Source organism: Pezoporus occidentalis, unplaced genomic scaffold (genome assembly GCF_034315485.1).
Source record: "Pezoporus occidentalis ecotype Australia unplaced genomic scaffold, CSIRO_AGI_Poc_V1 ctg46, whole genome shotgun sequence".
Taxonomy (NCBI): domain Eukaryota; kingdom Metazoa; phylum Chordata; class Aves; order Psittaciformes; family Psittacidae; genus Pezoporus; species Pezoporus occidentalis.
In genome coordinates, this window is record NW_026915791.1 from 4,068,029 (window position 1) to 4,086,368 (window position 18,340).

Here is an 18,340-nt window from a genome sequence, read left to right on the forward strand (position 1 = left end):
CTCTTCTTACCATAATCCATGATAATATTCAAAATACGTTAACCCTCTGAAAGGAATCTATATTCTACCTGTCCACACATTATCATCTGAAATTCTTAAAGTTATTTGTTTTCTAAAGGTGCTATATGATCTCTGCCTGTTATTTTGTATCTAAACACCACATTACATGTAATCTCAGAAAATTAAATTTTTAAATCTTGAAGAAAAATTACATATAGTTTTATTAATGAAGTAAATTATATACTTACTATAATGATGTATTTATTATACTTTTAAAGAGAGCAGAGGTGCCAAAACACTAAAAAGACCCCAAAGGTCAAAAGAAAACAAAAACATAATTTTGAAGGGAAATTCTGTTTGGAAACATCTTATTGTTTGTAAAATCATTACCAAGACAAGGTCACCTGCATGAAGAGAGCATTTGACCTTTGCTACATAGGAATTAATTTGACATCTCTATTTAGAACCACAAGCATGTGTTCAAAGCAACCATTTCCACAGCAACAACTTTGATTCTATGTGCTAGATTAACAGACAAAACAGATGAAATAAGCAGCTGCAGTCTACATATCTTCTGGAGCACCTTTACATGGAACATACATTTCACTTGCTTCAGAAGCAGTGGGAAAGCCTCACTACATTAACACCTTAAGATTATAAATAATTTACAATATTACTGTGACTCTTCTGTTCACCTGAGGAAAACACAATTGAATGTTTATGTAAATGTAATGCTGGTGAGAATAACTGAAAAGGAACATCTGTTCAATTGTCTGGCATGGTGCAAACAGTCAGAGTACAAACTTAGCTATTGTCATCTGCTAAATGGTTTGTGTCTGTTTGGGGCTCACAAGAACAAATTAAAAAGAATAGGTAGCTCCAAGAACCATTTGTCCTTGGCTTGACTACAAAGATGCCAGCATTCTGTGATTTGTAATTTTTTCCTCTCAGATAAACTTTAATTGATCCACAGGAAATAGGAGCGGGATGCTTCATTTCTTATTCGGCTGAAGTAGGTTTCAAATGACCTTCCACTGCAGCACTGAAATGCTTTTATGGCCATTGCAAATCTCCAGCTGTTCAGGTATTTGTAACGCTACCAGCTACTAGGGGACAAACTCAGAGGTTAAAGCTAACTAAAGTTAACCGAAGAAGAATCACTTTTCCAACATAATACCTGGAGGATCCTGTTTAGGAAAAGCTTCCATAGTTTCAATGATAACTTTAATGGAGGCTTTTCCTGAATGTGCCTTCCATGTTATCTTCCATATTTTCCAAGGGAAGTGTAACAGAGCAGCCATTTAAACTGGAGATTAAAGTATGGATCCAAGAGACAAAACGTCTCTGATTTTGCAGCAGTTATATCACCTCTGTGCTTTCATACATGCTTAGGCTGCAAGGTCTTCAGGGCAAGCACTGCCTCTGGGTGCCCACACACTAAACTTAACAGAGCCTTTCTGTCAGCTGAGGCCTCTTCTTGCTGATATGCTAAAACTAATAAACCTTAACAGCAACTGTAATTGTTAAGTGTCTGTGCACACTCTGATGATGGGGTAGTCTTTAACCTGTTTTGCTAACAGACTTATGAAAGCTTTGACTGCTGCGGTGGTATGAAAGTTGAAAAATGTGAGCCTAAATTTGTTACTGGACAATTGCATGACCTTGGGCAAGTCACTTAGTTTGAAACATGAGAGAAAGAAGCAAAGTACATTAATCCAAAAGGAATGATGAGGATCCATTAACGTTATCAAATACCAGAAAAGCTGATTGCTTTCATTTATCATTATTAGCACCATTCTGTATGAGATGGAGGAAATTAAGTAAATCATTGCCAATAAGGCTGAAAAGCAGAGCATGATAGTAAAACAAGACAAAGAATTCCCATTCTGCAACTCTTTACTAAAATAAATATCCTCTTACAAAATGTCTCATATTCTTCCTAAGCATGACTTACATTTCTCAGCCATCAACTTCATAAAATCAACCTATCAGAGTTCAAACTGTTTACAAATTGAAATCCAAAACATTTAAGTATTATGGAACAGCTTAGTGTTGCATTTCAATCCAAAGACCTCACAATGCTTGCGGAGGTGCTTAGGTAGCATCTGTTTATAGCTGGGAGAGGGTCACAAGCTCTTTCCATACTTTCCAACCATACAGACGCCAACTCAACCCCTCCCATATAATAAAGTATCAGAGAATAAGACAATGCAGATGGAAGTGTGGTGTTCGCTGTTCTCAGCAGCACTAGTGTATTCCCTCATGTGTGTGGTAATGGCTTTTGCTGAACAAGCATGAAACTGTAAGATCATTTCCAAAAGGCATGTGTGTTTGCACACAGAGCAGTACAGGATGCAGTCCAAACTGATGTTATTAATCACAGCTCCATACTATGACTACACCCCAAAAAGGCAGGGTAAAGAGGCATGCCCATACTTCAGTTAAAGCCTTGAAAAAATGAACTCAGCGCAGAAACTGCTTTTGTTCTGGTGTTACAGCTGTTTGGTACAATTCACTCTCTCTAAGGTTAAAGTTTCTTTAATAAAATACTGTTGCTGAAGGTATATAGATAAACTGCTGTTCTGCTGCTATTTCAGTGCCTCTCTGCTTAATCTCCTACTTTTTTAATAGTACAACCCAAAAACCAGGCAGGGCAGCAAAGGCAGATCTGAATACAGAGATGGAACATTAAACACCTTTTTAAGAAGTTGCTTCTTAAAGATGGCTTTCTCAAGCAGAACAGAAAGATAATGAAAATTCAAGCAAAGCCACTTACGTAGTACAGGTATGCCAGAAGATGTTTTTCCTCTGACCGTGAGACTAGTGACTGTGAGAGCAAAATTACTGGCTAGTTTGGTTTTCAGATACAGCTCTGTCTGTCAGAGCTGAAACCAAGAACATGAAGTAGGAATACTCTCTTTCCACCTTCAAACATGCTATGTCATGTCAACACACTCTTGCTGGCTTGTGGAAATAACACAAGAAAACAAACTAAAAACCAAAAATGAGGTTGACAGTGGCCCAGAAAGGAAATAACTCATTCCCACACACTTCATAGCTAAATTACCTGATAGACAATCCAAACAATCAGCTTTTGGAATACATGTTTGAATGACCAAACTCAACATAAATATCAGTGCAGTTAACCTAAGAATTTAGCCTTATTCTGTAATAGGTACATGAGATGATTCATTTCTTTAATCTAAAACACTTTAAATCAGATATACTGTTAAATTTAGACTTGAAATATAGGAACACTATGAGATAGAGGAATCAAGCGCAGACTAATTTCTGCTATTGCTTGTATTCCTGCCTTCCCACATAAGCAATCTACATTCAGTCCAGTTCTAGCAGGAAATAATACAACCTCAGGACAAACATAAGTCAAACAGCTTAGTTTCTGTAGGTATCGAGACGTACATAAAGTCTTGGCTTTATGGGACCAGCATACTCTGCATACAGCATATTAAACCAAAACAAACCAAAACCAACACTTCATAGAATTTCATAAAAGCATGCAGATTTCTAGGTGTACCGAATGCAGCAAGAAATGTGAACAGTTACCCCTCCTCCGAGTAAACATTTAAAAACAGCAAGCAAAATTACAGCAAGAGAAACATACAAATTACTAAGAAAATTCTCATATTATACCAGTGCTGCTGGGTTGCTTTTCCGTCTCATCTTTTTCTCCACAAAGTTTGCATGATGCACGCTAAATGAGCCATCTGTAAATCCACGTTTTTTTCCAGTCTGTGGTGTTGTCAGCTCCCCGGAATTCTATTGTGCAATTCTCCTCCCCTCTTCCCCAAACACTTCTGCTGATGCAGAGGCTGGCGGCTGCTACAGCATAATGCAGTTTTCAGTAACTATGGCAGCAATAGCTCTGTGGTGAAGCTGAATGCCTTCTGCAACAAAGTCTTAAGGCTCAAATTCACTTCACTCAAGTGAAAATAACCTCTGTTGGCAAAAGCTGTAATTTGTCAATTTTCCCAAAGAAAGTACCAGCCAAGTCAGCATCCCTATCCTTCTCTTTGCCTAGTATTCAAGTCCCATTTTTCTTTTACAAATGATTTTTTCCAGGGCAAAAAGAGTTAATAACAAAGCAGAAAAAAAGATGTTGGCAAAGCATTTTGCACCCTTGCAAATCCCAGCACTGAGAGCAATCCCAAGTCAGGGTTGCAAGGCTATCCACTGATACACATCTACACCTGCACCATCCTCCCCCTCCACCCGTGTCCAATCCGAGCCCGTCCCACAGGGCCTCAGAGCATCACACGCAGCTACACGAGATTGTACATCTGCTTCTGCCTAGCACAGAGGCTGAAACCTCTCCCTCCTCCTTCCTAAAGCAAAGGGAAGAATGATAAAGGAGATATGAAGACCTTGATTATCACCTCCCCCAGCTTCCTGAAGCAAGGCAACTCACACAATTCAAAGCAAAACCTGGGGGGTGTCAGGCAGGAGGTGGGAACCAGAAATCAGTTCCCACAGCCAGCAGAGTCAGAAAGCTTTAGAAATAAGGGACCTTCGGAAATGTACACACAGAGTAATCCCCTTCACGAAGTTACCATCAGGTTAAGTATAATTTGCCTTTCTGATTAGCTGGTTTGCTTACACAAAAAGCACACCTGCGCAGTTTTTAATATGGGGGTTTTGGTTTTTTAGCCTTCACATGCAACACCTCTTTTCCTTTGCCTAAGCCCCCAAAATAACAGTCAGGCAATGGTTTATCTAAGGCAACACTTCAAATACACTTCTAAACCAGACCTCTCTTTGGCAAGGAGTCACAGAGACAAGACACAGCCACACACTCCAGTAAAGGTCACCGCTGCCTTGCTAAATGCCAGTTCAGCTGGAACTACAGTCTGTCACAAGTTTTCCCCTTATGATTGCAGTCAGAATCTGTCAGTTCCCTTGCTAAGCCACCATACGTGATTCTGCTGCTAAATTGTAAAGTTGCTGTAAGCAACAGAGTGAATTTCTCTGTGAAATCAAATATTTAAGAAATCTTTTAAGAGATGTAAAAGATTAAATTGTATTTGCAGAGCACTTCAAAATTCTCAAATGAAAGCTGTTAGTAGGAATTTGGAGCATTAGTTTTACAAATATTAGCTGGACATGATACCTATAATACGTTAGAATGATAATTGTGTTGTGTTCTCCAGCATCAGATGCCATATCTATGGACACTGTTTTCTTTTCAGTTTGGCAGAATTTCACACATTCTTAGAAGACTTTTTCTTTCCTATTTAACAATGTTGGTATTTTCAAGGAAAGAGAGCTTAAACATGCTCCAAGCACATAAAATTAATTCAGTGTATTGCTATACCACAGGACTCTAATGGAACTTCTGTGGTTTAGGTTTTCTCCAAACCAGTAAGAGAAGAAAATCAGGGTTTATATTTATATGCAGTATCATATTAAGGCAATGAAAGGAGCAAGAATTTAGTTACCTGCTTATTTGTGGTAATGCTGTCATATGATGACTGATGCCAGTCACAAGCCTTCTGTGTGTTTGCTGGCTGGCAACAAATATCAGAAGTTTGAAGTGCTGGGGCTCTTCTGAGTAGGGTGTATGAGCAAGCAGCCAAGTAAGAGTGCAACAAATCGCACCCATTTCAAGCAACATTTCAGGCCTAAAGTTTTAATACTTGGATGCAATGGTAGAATTTTGTTTTCTCTCTCATTTCTCAAAATATTCCAACATAAATATAGAGGTTGAACTGATAATTTGACCCATGAAATACAGATGAGAAAAATGTCATCATACTGACAGCATGGGAGATAAGACTGCAAGTAATTATTACCATAATATATATGTTCATACATTCAACAATAATAAATTCAGAAGAAAGCAAGGTACCATCAGTTCCTGATTAAAAAGTAATTAAACCCATGAAAGTCCAACAATTTCTGAATACTTTTTGTGTGTGACTGCTATGCTCCTTTGCATAATAAACAGTAGTTTATGCTAGGACTTCTTTTTGGACTCTTCCATAAAGCCATTTTTTTCCCACCAGAAGAGAGCCCAATTTATCCATGGAATTTTCACTATACTAATGGGTATTCACACTACCTACTACTGACATAGAATTTGATATATATTAGGGTTCTTATATATTGTAAATTGGTGGCAGCTTCAACCTAAACCCCTGTATAGACATGGCTTCAAAATTATGGCTACGCATGCAACAAAGGTACAAACCATTTGCAGAAATTCAAGTATGAACAAAGAATACTGTTGCAGAGACTTGCCTATAACTCAAGTTGCATGTACAGATGCTTGTTTCAGTATGATAAAAATCAAATTAAAGCTTGAAGCCTAGTTTGCATCTCCTCTGGAGTAAATCAGTGTAGCACAGGAGAAAAACAAAGCGAGTAAAAAAACTCAGCATGTTAGAGACTCATCAATATTCTTAGCTTAGTTCTGGAGAGCATTTGTTTTCCTTATAGCTTCTAAATTTTTTACTGTAAAAATAAAAATATGACATCATAAAGATATTTAAAAAGAAGGCAAGAAAACCTCGCTGAAGCCTGTTATACACAGAGATGTTATTGTAGTTTTTAAGAGGAACATTCCAAGATGCAGATTGCTAGCCGCTGGGAGAGCATCAAGAACTATCAAGTGAGAGGGGGGAGAGAAAAGGACACACCCACACGCACAGAGCTTGACATGTTCTTATATTTTCCTCCAAGTATCTCTTTCTTAAAAACACAGGGCCTGCACTAAGTGAGCTTTCTATTGATGAGCAAATAAGCACTGTCTGTAGTCCACTTTGTCCTGTATTACTGTTTGCGAAGTACCTGAAACACAACTTTCCACACTTGACATTGACTTTTCTTCATGAAAGCTGGACATTTGAGAGACCATACATATAATTTTATTCTCATATTATAAATCTTGAGCTAGATGTCTCAGTCATAACCCCCTCCATGAGAAAACTACGTGTCTTGACAGAAACACAGGCTTACTGGTTACTCTAAAGGAAGGCTGAGTGGATCAATTAAGTTTACCTTTGCCAAAAAAAAGGTATTCAAGAGGAAAGAACAGAAGACCACTTTATTACGTAAGGTGAAACACATCTAATGTTAGATACAGTTTATAGCTTATTCTTTTGAGGCATGGACATTGATAAAAATCAAGTGAATGCAGTACCATAAATGCTTTTCATTTTCACTGAAGTAACCATTTGAAACACTAGGTAATGTGTTTCAATTATGTTAATTCAATTTAATAATGTTAAACAATGCGATATCACTGTCCAAGTGATTAAAAAAATAGATCAACACCAAAAAATCTACTTTCTGAACATGGTCTGAAAAAATCAGAAGCATTCTGCTGCTTTGTCAAGTTAATAATGGGAATACAAAATGCAGTTCTGTGCTATACTGTTCACAATGGTTTGGGATTTCTGCAGGTTTTTCCAGGGCCATCAATAAAGTACCGTGACAAAAGCTTCACCTCTGACGTTTACACACATATAAAGAGCATCTACTCCTGACAGTCATTAGAAAAACTCCTATTTTTAAATTTTTCATAATTTTTACAAAGAAAACAACAGCAGTGATGGGGAAAATGTACCTCAGTAATGAAACAAAAAGAAAACCATTTTGTATTGAAAGGTATCACCGCAGCAAATGAAAAGCAAATGCAGAGATTAGATACATTAAAGAGGACACACAGAAACACACTACCCAAGGTGGAAGGCAATCCATTTGATCAGAAGTATGGCACTGGCACTTGTATTTGATCACTTGAAAACATGATGGGACCTGTTCTAGATACGATGTAGTTTTTCAGGACCAAGCCCTGGTTTCAGATGTATTCATTTTTATCCCACATGAAAAACTACTTGTCAGTTTGTTTTAAACTTACTTGTCAGGAGAAGAAAGGACATAGTGAGGAGAATGTGTGCAACTCCCATCCAAGTTGAGCCAGTCCAAAGCTCCGCAACTCAGAATGGGTGGGGTTTCATTAATCTGCAACACACAATGTAAGAACAGGAAGAAAAAATATCACAGCAACCCAGAAACTTCCAAGTTATCATTAATACCGCCATTGCCAACTACTGTGTGCAATGCTGCATAATACCTCCCATGTGAGTTTCTAATCTTACACTTCTGCTAAGTATTTGTTACTGAGTACACCTCTTCTTGTAGCTCTGTTTTAATGTACTGCATGCTTCATTAATTAAGAAATTAAGAATCAAAATAAATGGAAGTTAAGCTCCTTAACTACAGAAGTGAGTACAAAAGGACAGTTGAGCAGAAAATGTAAAATGTTACTATATGAAAGTCAATTTTAAAAGGTCTATTCTTGCTAATAGAGATTGGCAGTATGGTTATGTCCTAAACCAGAAAACTTAAATTCATTAAGTTAACTTTTTTTAGTTACATATGCCATTCATTTTAAGAATTATCTAAGTTTATAATTACAAAAACATATTGAGCTAGCTGGCCAAATTATATCTTGCAGTAGTGAGCTCCTGAGATTATCATATCCAGAAATACTTTATCTATTTCTGAAGCATGTAACAATTAAGTGCTTTTAGAGTCAACAATACTGCAGTGCTTAATCCCATTTATTTTCCTTTACTTGTAGCATACATCATTCAGGATGGTGAAATGCTAGAGATAGAAGATAATTCAGAAAATTATCAAATGTAGAAAGATTCTTAATTGGTCTTTTCACTGCGTCATTCTGCCTGTTTCAATGACTTTCTGTAGTCACGACTAGAAATAGGAAACACTAAATTATTCAAGGGATCTGCATCATCTTTTGCTAAGCACATCTGAAAGAAGCGCTAGTGTCCTCCCACAAAAGGTTTAGTGTCATTACAGACCATTAGGTGGAGGAAATGAAGCAAGTGAATACGATGATGAGAAGAAATATTACCTGCATCAGGCTTGCTTTTAAGAGGGAAAATAACCAGAAAAGACAGAGAAGAATTAGGAGAGAAAAATGCAGGTTTAGAACTTACTGATCTTCTTTGTCTTAAGATGGCAGCTTCTGCCGGGTGATTGAATCTAAACTTATGAGACTTGCCAAGGACAACAAGGGCCCCTGTGAAAAAAAGCAATTAGAAAACTTCAGAGACATAATTCATCAGACAGTTGGTCCCTAGGATGTCAGCAGCTTCTTAACTCCAGTATACAGATTATAGCACATACAGACTACTACAGAATTTGCCACTACGGAACAGCAGAGTTATTCTGTAAACAGCATCCAAGCAAACTTATGTTGGAGATCTCTGTAAACTCAACATAACAGTAAACTCCCTGTTCATTTTAAAGACTGGCATGACTGCATATCAAAAACATAACCAGCCCACTGCTGGAAACTTGTTTGTACACTGTCTTTTTAAGAATCCAGATCATGCAAGTTCCCAGAAACTGGATATATTTTCTATTTTCTTTCAAACAACCTGAAAGCATGGGAGCCTGATTCATTTTGTCTGAGCTCATTCACCATAGCCTGTGACTCTGTGGCTAGTACCCTCCACCTAAACACACTGTGAAAAAGTTGAAGGGGATTTCGACCATGTTACATATTGTCGAAAACCCCACCAGTGGTCAGCTGGCTTTGAGCCAGTCTCTATTGCTTTCCATAACAGCACCATTGACTACAGGTCTTTGCTTTTCAGAAAACTACAGACAACTGCTACCAAGAGGTCTTAATATTCTTAATATGGTCACCTATGTCTTCATTTTACTTTCTGTGGGATGCTTAATTTGTTTGTCCCAGTCTAGAAGTTCTAGCCATGGATCAAAGAATATGGTGCTAGACAGCAGTAGGGGATTGTTGCCTAGGTCTTAGATCTGGATAAGTGCCATAAATCCTAGTCTCTAAACTCCAGTGGTAAGTTGATTATAATGCAGCATTCAGAGAAAAAGCAAGCCTTACCTTGTGACAGACGACATGATCCAGTGACTTCACATCCATTCACGGTGCAGTGTGCCCCCTGAACTGGTCGCAGTGTCACAATACCACAGTTGTTGTCTATCATACAATGATCCCTTTCAATCCACTGTCCCTGCAAAACTATCATGTATAGATTTGGTTTACCTCACCTGTTGGTGGAGTTGATTTGCACTATTTTCCTCAGAATGAAGTACCACACACTATTTGACACTATGACTACACACTTTGTACCTCAGAGGTGCAGACCAAGGAGATTAAATAGTCTCGATTCCTATCCAATTACCCAATATCACAGAAAAAATGTACTTGATCAAAAATAGGGAGATTGACCTTTCACAGTATTTCTGATTCTGGAAGATTATACACTACTTTCTGATTTGTGAGCTGATGTGCAAATTCTTCTCTTGTGCTGAATTTTCTTATTGCTATTATGGCATTTATTATTTATATTTTACTAACCTACTGGCAGAAAATAATCAAACTTAACCAAACTTAGCAGAGCTAACCAAAGCTGAGATTCCAAAAAGTTTCCTATTTTGGAATAAAGTTTCAACTATCATAATTTGTTAAGAGCAGGAATAAAATGCAATAAAAAGTATTCTGAATCATTTGGATTTTATACCTAAAATACTCTGCCCAAGTAGAGTTGAAAAGTATTTTTAATGTCTCATGATGACTTGTGCCACTAGTTTAGGATAGATCATAACAAGATTTCCATGCTGGATGAAGGTATTTTTAAACTCTACTGTAGCATTTCACAAGTGGGAAGAAAATTCTGAAGGGATCTCAAATCAGACAAGACCATTGGTTTTTTTACCTTTTAAACAAAACCAAAAAATAACTGAAAGATTTTAGCCAACTTAGAACTCACCTTCTCCTACAAAGAAAGCTGACAAACCAATACATTACCTAGCTATTACGCATGACAAATGTAAACCTTTTGGTTTGACCAGATCATATCATAAAATAACTTGTAATATGATTCTCTTACCAATGTCTTGATCTTGGTCTGAATCACTTCTTCCAATTTTGGTTGTTCCTTCCTAAAATGAGAAAAGAACTAATTTAAAAGTAGGTTACTGAAAGTGTATCATATGTAATAATTAAAAAAGCTTTGGTAGAGCTTCTTAGCAAATACATGAAATAAATCACCTATGAATTACTGAATTGTTCAGACTGAACCCTATCTACTGCTTTGCAATACTTCAGCCTGCTGTCCCCTATAGAGATGCTATTACTTCTTATCCTGTAGCTATGTCAGATTCTCCTATTATGACTCCAGTAGGTGAAGTAATTCCCAGAGGATGATTTTTGGACTGTGCTTGATAAAATGTTTTGAATATGAACACACATTCTGATGCTTTGAACTTTTACAGTGAGACTTATGTATGCAGAAATGAGATAATTCTTTTCATAAATAACCATGTAGGAAGAAAGAAGTTGCAAAATTATTTGGTTAGCTGAGCTTTTCATATACAAAAGTAACAGAATTCCTGTTTTTTAAGGGAACTTTCATAGATTATGAATTCTTCAAACTAACTACTAAACAAGAATCTCTTTTCTGAAACTTAGATGACATTTATTGAAAGTCATCTTGGTGATTATGGTATGGTATATGGGCAAGTCCCCAAACTTGAAGATTCAACAACTTCAAAGAAAAGTTCTTGCTTTCTGCCTAGGAAAAAAAGTCTCCAAACCAAGCAGGCTCAAAGCGTATTAAGGGCCAGTGACAGAATAGAGACAGTATTCTTAAGGTACAGTGCAAATATCAAAAAAGAGTCAATTAATACTATGAGAAAAAATACCCCCCCCAAAAAAAATCACTTAATTTGCCACCTGTCTAGAATGTTCCATTACCAATTCTATCTTCTTCCTTAGGAAAATAAAGCAAGATCATTTCCCAGCTCTGAAGAGACACTGCACTTGATTATTGTAAACTGATTAGTGACGGTGCTCTAAAACAACTTTAGTGGCAACTCTTTCAGTCATACTAAGATTAATTATGGTCACTAAACTACTTGATTTTTGTGCTCTAATTAGAATAAATTGAATATGCTTTCTGCGCCAAGCATATTATAGCCCTGATTTAAAGATTAAGCAAGAACGAATAATCAGAAGCCTGGAGACTGGGAAAAAGGGAGCTGTGCATTACTGCAAGACAATGCAGTTACAGGTAATTATGGGAAATAACAGTGGTTTTGTGCACTAGAGGGAAATGGAATTATTATCATTCAGTTCCTCACAGAGCTCAGCTGTCTGAGCCAATTAACAGACCTCTTGTAATACAAGCCCTGCTTAGACACCCTTGCCAGAAAGACTGAAATCTGGATTGTGCCCAGTGACCCTGCTTTGGAGTAATTATCAAGTTAGATATCAGCTTAATGTTCAGTGGACTCAACCGCAAAATACCCACCTGGCTTGGCCACAACTTAAAGAAAACTTACAATCCATATTGCCTTTGTCTCACCTCACACGATCAAGTGAGTTAACAATATGTATTTTAGACAAAGTAAACCAACTCCTAAAAGTCTTCTTTACCAATTATATTCTTAACTAAGCAAAGAAATATTTATTGCAGTTTCAAAAGAAACTTTTTTTCCAATGTACTGAACTAACTCTTTGCTAACAAAGTTTAATTCAGAAAAGTACATTGCAGCAGTATTGGCTCAGGAAATTCACGATAGCATCCCAGTTGGTGGAGTGCTTCTGTAAGAGTTTAAGTACAATTAAAAACTGCAGCTGAGAAGAAGGGGACAGATACAATACAAGCAAACTAAATCAACTTAAAGAAGAAAACAAAAACCAGGTCCATGTTGATTTCAATTTTTCAAATGCTATTACTGAGCTAATAACTTAAATATTTATACTCTTTCCCAATTTAAGTATTCTACCTGAAAAAGTGAAAGACAATTCAGATGACGCAAACTCACAACTTCATCTTAACATATTGAGGTACATCTTCAGATCTTTTGAAGTGCTTTTACATTGTTCCCCTCTTCTGCAGCATTTCCTGACTAAGTGTAGACTTCCCAAGGCACATTATAAAACCATAAAGACTGAGACTGCTTTCCCCCTTCAGTTTGGGGAATACTCCAACTTTCAAGAAAGTTTTTTCACTGAGCTAAAAGCTCAGTGAAATTACAGGGAAAACACATTTTTGTTAATGAAAGCCGGAAAAAAGAGAAGAACAGACCTAAGAGGGGTTTCTTGAGCATAGGCACAGCATTGATTAGTGCAATTAAGAGCTTGGCATACCAAGGCACTAAAAGCATAACAAAATGTTTATTCTACATGATCTGAAAGCTGCTGCCACGACTTCTCTCTAGAAGTGCAATGTGAAGTACTGTTATATGCTGAAGCCCTAATATGTAAGGAACCACTAACGTTTTACCTTCTTGCTGTTCAGATGAAGGTAATAGACACCAGAGTCTAAAAGATGCAAAGCACAAAGAAAAGAAAAGGCAGCATCTAGGAACAAAGAAAGAGGGGACAAAGATGTTAGTGTGACAGACAGACACTAATGACTTCAGAAGGTGACCCTTCAAATGAGGTTTCTCCATTAATAAGTATCTGCAAATTACTTAAGGTGTTGTCAAAATTAGCACGTTTAATGTTAACATAGGATTTGAGTAGTTCAAGTTGCAGGTTGATCAGCTCTAGATATTATTACTTGGTCCCTAATTATTCCCTGGTATGATTTCTTTGTGCTGGCATGAGAAAAATCAGTAAGGCTTCTCTTTCAGCATGATAAAGAAAAACATGATTTCCGTTTCAAATAGCAAAAAAACCAAACCCTTATCACTAAATTGTATTGAGTAGCACAAAACCTAGATTTGGATTAAGGTACTTTATTAGCAGACAGATCACAGAGTAAGAGACACAATTTTCAACTATATTTAATACATTTTTTGCTCAGTATGACCTCACTATCTCACCCTGAGATGATATAGCACTATTCCTGTGCTGAGGATATCATCATCCATGGCCATTAGATGAGGTAAACTAGAATCTATTGTTACTCCAGCTTTTTTTTTGTTGATATCCACACTGTATTCTTCCATGATGGCTTTCATGTCTGTCCACTTGCTTGTCCAATCTTTGGTCAATTGCTCGATCTTAAAGAATAGAAAAGAAAGCTATTTCACTTACTAAGCAGGTTAATTTTTCTCATACAAAAATTTCTTCGGAACAACTTTTTTTTTTCTGTTACTGGATGCAAAATTCTTTCACCAGTAGCAATGCAGGTATATTTATAACTGCAGTACATTTTTGTAGCAACAAAAAAATCAGGTAAAAACTGTACTACCACCTAGTGAAGCAGTTTTAATCTATTGAAAACTCATTCCCAAAACGTAAGAAAGAAGTATGATCATGCAAACTAGTTATTTTGCCTGTCTTTATGCAAATCTTGCCATTAAGATTTCCAAAACCTTTCCAGGTCACCAGTGATCAAATCTTAGTAATTTGGTGACTGTACAATAATTTTCTTTGAATAAACTGGCGGACTTTAATATTACAAGAGCTCTGTATAGTTATTTACTGTGATATGTCAAGACAGCTTTCAAACAAGGAGTAGATTGTGCAGACTTAGTGATACGCAATGGACAGCATCACATCAAGGACATGAGACTTTCACAACAAATTGGTAGAGAGCACCCTACGTGCATTAAGGATGGCAGTTGCCTGCATATTCAGAGCAAATAGGAAAGAATTAGGACAAAAACATTTTCTGATTTCAGAACTATAGCAGTGCTTTTCCCCCAAACCAGTGAAACAGGAGAGTTACAGCATCAAATAGCTCATACACACCTTCATTTCATTCTGAAGAACCAGCTCGGTCAGATTTCCATCCCTGTCATCGCTCCAAGAGGGACTGGAATTCCTCTGTACAAACAACAGCCACCAAGATCTACATGTTAATTACCTTATCCACAGCTGGCAGACATGTTCTTTCACTCCAGGATTTCAAGGACATGAATTCAGCAGAAGCAAAGACAGAATACACAAATGTTTGATGCTGCCTTCTAGCATCTAGCCTACACCTCTCTAGGTATGGCATGCAAGTTCCTGTGAAAAACTGGTGAAAACGCATTAATAGAGAGATACTTCTGTGTAAATAAATCCTGGACTGTAGTTCCAGTCTCTCCCCAAAAAACATGCTCTCTCCCATTGCATGGAAAACAATGGTGCTATTACTATTATTATTCCAAAGGAGGAAAACAGAGTTTCAGCTATTTTGTGAGGGCTTACAACTTCATTTGGGGTCAAAATGTGTAGAAAAGGTGAAACCTCCAAAGTACTGCTGAGGTCTATTACTTCACTTTTTTGGGGAAGGAGAATTGTAACAAGTCTGGCAGGGAAATCATATCAAAGCTTAATATTTTGTACTGTCTTGGTGCTTTAGTATCCCTACAAATAAAATACTTCTATTTCACGATATTTTTGGACAACACCACCAGCTGACTCCATGAAAGGCAAGAAAATCCTAATCATTACACAAATGCTTATTCTTCAGGATTATCAATATAATGACAGAAAAAAGTGAATTGACAGAAAGGCAGTTACCCTTATAAACATTGTGAAATCACACAGAACGGTTTAATTTCTCTCCAGTTACAATAAACATGGTAAGGTAAGCAGATAAGACAAAGTAAGTGACTGTAGCTACCGAAAGATTGATTAGAGCTCCAGCTGGGAAGTGTTCCTACGTACCAGTTCAAAGCTCATCAGCATAGTTTTCAACCTATCAATTTCTTCTCGTAGTTCTCTGATCAGTTTTACATTTGCATCCTGGAACACAGGATTGAGACACAGATGTTGGAAAAATCATTCTTTAAAAAATTCTAGCTAAAGAAATCAATGCAGGGCTGTTCCAAGCCCTGGGAGGAGAGGAGAACAGGCACACTCAAGCAGTGCTTCTTGCTCCATCCACCCTGCCAGGCCCCTGGAATGTACTGCCTAGGGACAGGTGCTTCCCATCTTTAATAGGGTTTTTTTCCCCCATAAACTCTGTTCCATCTCTTTTCTGAACACAGACATAATGTGATATTTGTTCCCATTATAACAATAGAATCACAGAATAGTTAGGGTTGGAAAGGACCTTAAGATCATCTAGTTCCAACCCCCATGCCACGGGCAGGGACACCTCACACTAAACCATCTCACCCATAGCTGGGTACATCACTACTTTTATGGATTTATCTTCAAAATAGGTCAGAAAAATGCTGCTATTTCTCTCATGCAGCAGACAGAACCAGACTAGAGGAGACTAAGTGAGAATGTCACCAACCATGGTACTAAAAGCCCTTCTAATTGATACACAAAGCATTTCCTGCCTGTTTGTGCGGAGATATTTGTCTTACTTTCAGTGTAAGCATCTCTACACAGGCAGTTTCTGGAGAGCAGCTTTTTGCAGACAGTTCAGGGAAACTCTTTAGTTAAAGAGTCAACTTTCTCTGAACTGCCAGTGACACTTTTGCTCGGGCTGGTTTACAGTGAGGGGAAGAAGGCAACTAGCTGAAGGGGTGGAGTCAAGGATCTAGCATGGGCTTTCTATAATATCCAGGGTCCTATTTAGCTCCCATTAACATGGGAAAAAGGAGTACGAATCTTACTGAGAGTGCAGATACAGGAAATAAACCTTAAATAATACACAGAACAAAACAGAACAGGAATGAAAAGCAGAACTCAAAGCCTCACCTCATTCACTCTGGGCTTGTTAACAATATTTTTGGCATTTGAAGCATATCTCAAGGTACTCATGGTCTCGTTGTAGCTGGAGCTGGCAGGAGAGATAGCTACAGACAGAAAACAAATAGAAAAGAAATAGTATTTTAAAAAGTAACCAGTTTAACCCATCACTTTTGAAAAAGGTGGATTTTTTTAGTCTTGCTTCTTTAAAAAACAAACCCAAAAATATCCTTCAGGATATTTCATCAAGCCCATAGAAAATGTCTTCTCACAATTGTATTTATAATTGAATAACGTGCTTTAAACCAAAGCTATAACCTTGGAAAGTCTCTTAAGCTTAAATTCATGCACAATCAGCATGCCTTCTCGTTTGCTTGAGTATTCTATGAAGTATTTATGAAAACCAAGGACACATCCTAAGAGATATGCCCGTCTTCTCACTGGACTAGAGATGTATTTTAAGCGGGCAATGTAGTGCAAAATCCTAACAGGGAATAGAAACCATACTCACTGGCAATCATAATGGTCTTGGAGTTGCCCCCCAGACTGTCCTTCAGAAGCCAGGTGAGGATGGAGTCACGGTATGGGATGTAAGCCGGTCGCCTTGTCCCACTGATGCTGCTTGTGGAAGGACTGTCTGCATGACTGCTGTCCCCTTCACTTGTTATGGTGTTTATGCTCTGACAGCTGCTAAACATCTGTGAATTTTGTGCTGAAGGAGAAACACCACAGAGCTCAGGAAAGGAGTTTTCTTTTTCTATTTAATTTTCTTAGATGTTATTACAGTTTATGTAGATGCCACACAGCTGTTCTGCTCAGCTTTTTGTTGTAAATATAGAGAAACATAAAGACACAACACATGGTGAGGGAGTCCTAGGCTTTTATCACTACCCTTCAATATAAAGAACTACTGGGCTTACCTAAAGTGGAGATGACAATTCCGAGTGTAACTAATGACTTGTTAATATTGGCACCTTCGGTAATACGATCTTTACAGTAACTGGGATCAGCTCTTTCACTGTAGCACACAAGCATGTAAAAGACATGGCAAACCAAACAAAAATGCTTAATTATTAACATATGATCAATATAAAAACATTATGTATTTTCCTGACATACAAGAAAACAGAAATTGAAAGTCTTGGAATTAAAACCCATATGCTTTGAATAATATATATTGTGCTCTGGCTCAGAAAGTCCAAACAGCCATGAGCAAAGGTCATTGGCATGAACTACTGTTGAATACTCATCAAAACATGAATTTAAGCCTGAACTGGGCAACCTAATCATAGGTGCTCTGAAATAAAAAAAAAAACCAACCAACATATATTTACAACTCCGCAAGTCTAGACTGGCTCTGTGCAAAAGTCTGTATATCCCCTCAGTAGTACTTCCTCTGTCAGACATACATGGCAATTTACACGCTTGAGAAAGAAAAATGTCCTGTTCTCCAACTGTTCTATAACTCTTCTTTCTGTTCCCTGTCACATCCAGCATAACCCCATGCTCCTCACTGAAATGCACAGCTAAGATCAGAGACTTACAGACTTTGGAACATGAACAACATAAGCAGTGAGATATGATTATTTAATCCTGCCCATGCTAGGCAGCCATGAGGAATACATCCCGTTTTCTCTCTCTTTTCAAGCTCAGATTTGATAATTCCACCAAGAGCTACTAGAATATCCACTTAACAAGAATACAGGGTTGAATAGGATTAATTAAATG

The 18,340-nt window shown here is 37.5% G+C and overlaps 1 protein-coding gene across 3 annotated transcripts in view; it reads right to left on the reverse strand.

Annotated features, from left to right (window-relative positions):
- STARD9 (StAR related lipid transfer domain containing 9) overlaps positions 1-18,340 on the reverse strand; it is a 107,237-nt gene that overhangs the window by 27,448 nt on the left and 61,449 nt on the right. For all 3 annotated transcript variants that reach the window (XR_009967955.1, XM_062635667.1, XM_062635666.1), the window contains exons 11-20: positions 17,533-17,630; positions 17,124-17,324; positions 16,622-16,719; positions 15,635-15,712; positions 14,732-14,806; positions 13,858-14,037; positions 10,914-10,965; positions 9,905-10,042; positions 8,982-9,064; positions 7,877-7,980 (exon numbers count right to left, since the gene is read on the reverse strand). Coding sequence is in view for 2 of the 3 variants with exons in the window: in XM_062635667.1 (XP_062491651.1) it covers positions 7,877-7,980; positions 8,982-9,064; positions 9,905-10,042; positions 10,914-10,965; positions 13,858-14,037; positions 14,732-14,806; positions 15,635-15,712; positions 16,622-16,719; positions 17,124-17,324; positions 17,533-17,630 (1,107 nt within the window). In the remaining variant the exon portion in view is untranslated. The remainder of the gene's footprint in view (positions 1-7,876; positions 7,981-8,981; positions 9,065-9,904; positions 10,043-10,913; positions 10,966-13,857; positions 14,038-14,731; positions 14,807-15,634; positions 15,713-16,621; positions 16,720-17,123; positions 17,325-17,532; positions 17,631-18,340) is intronic.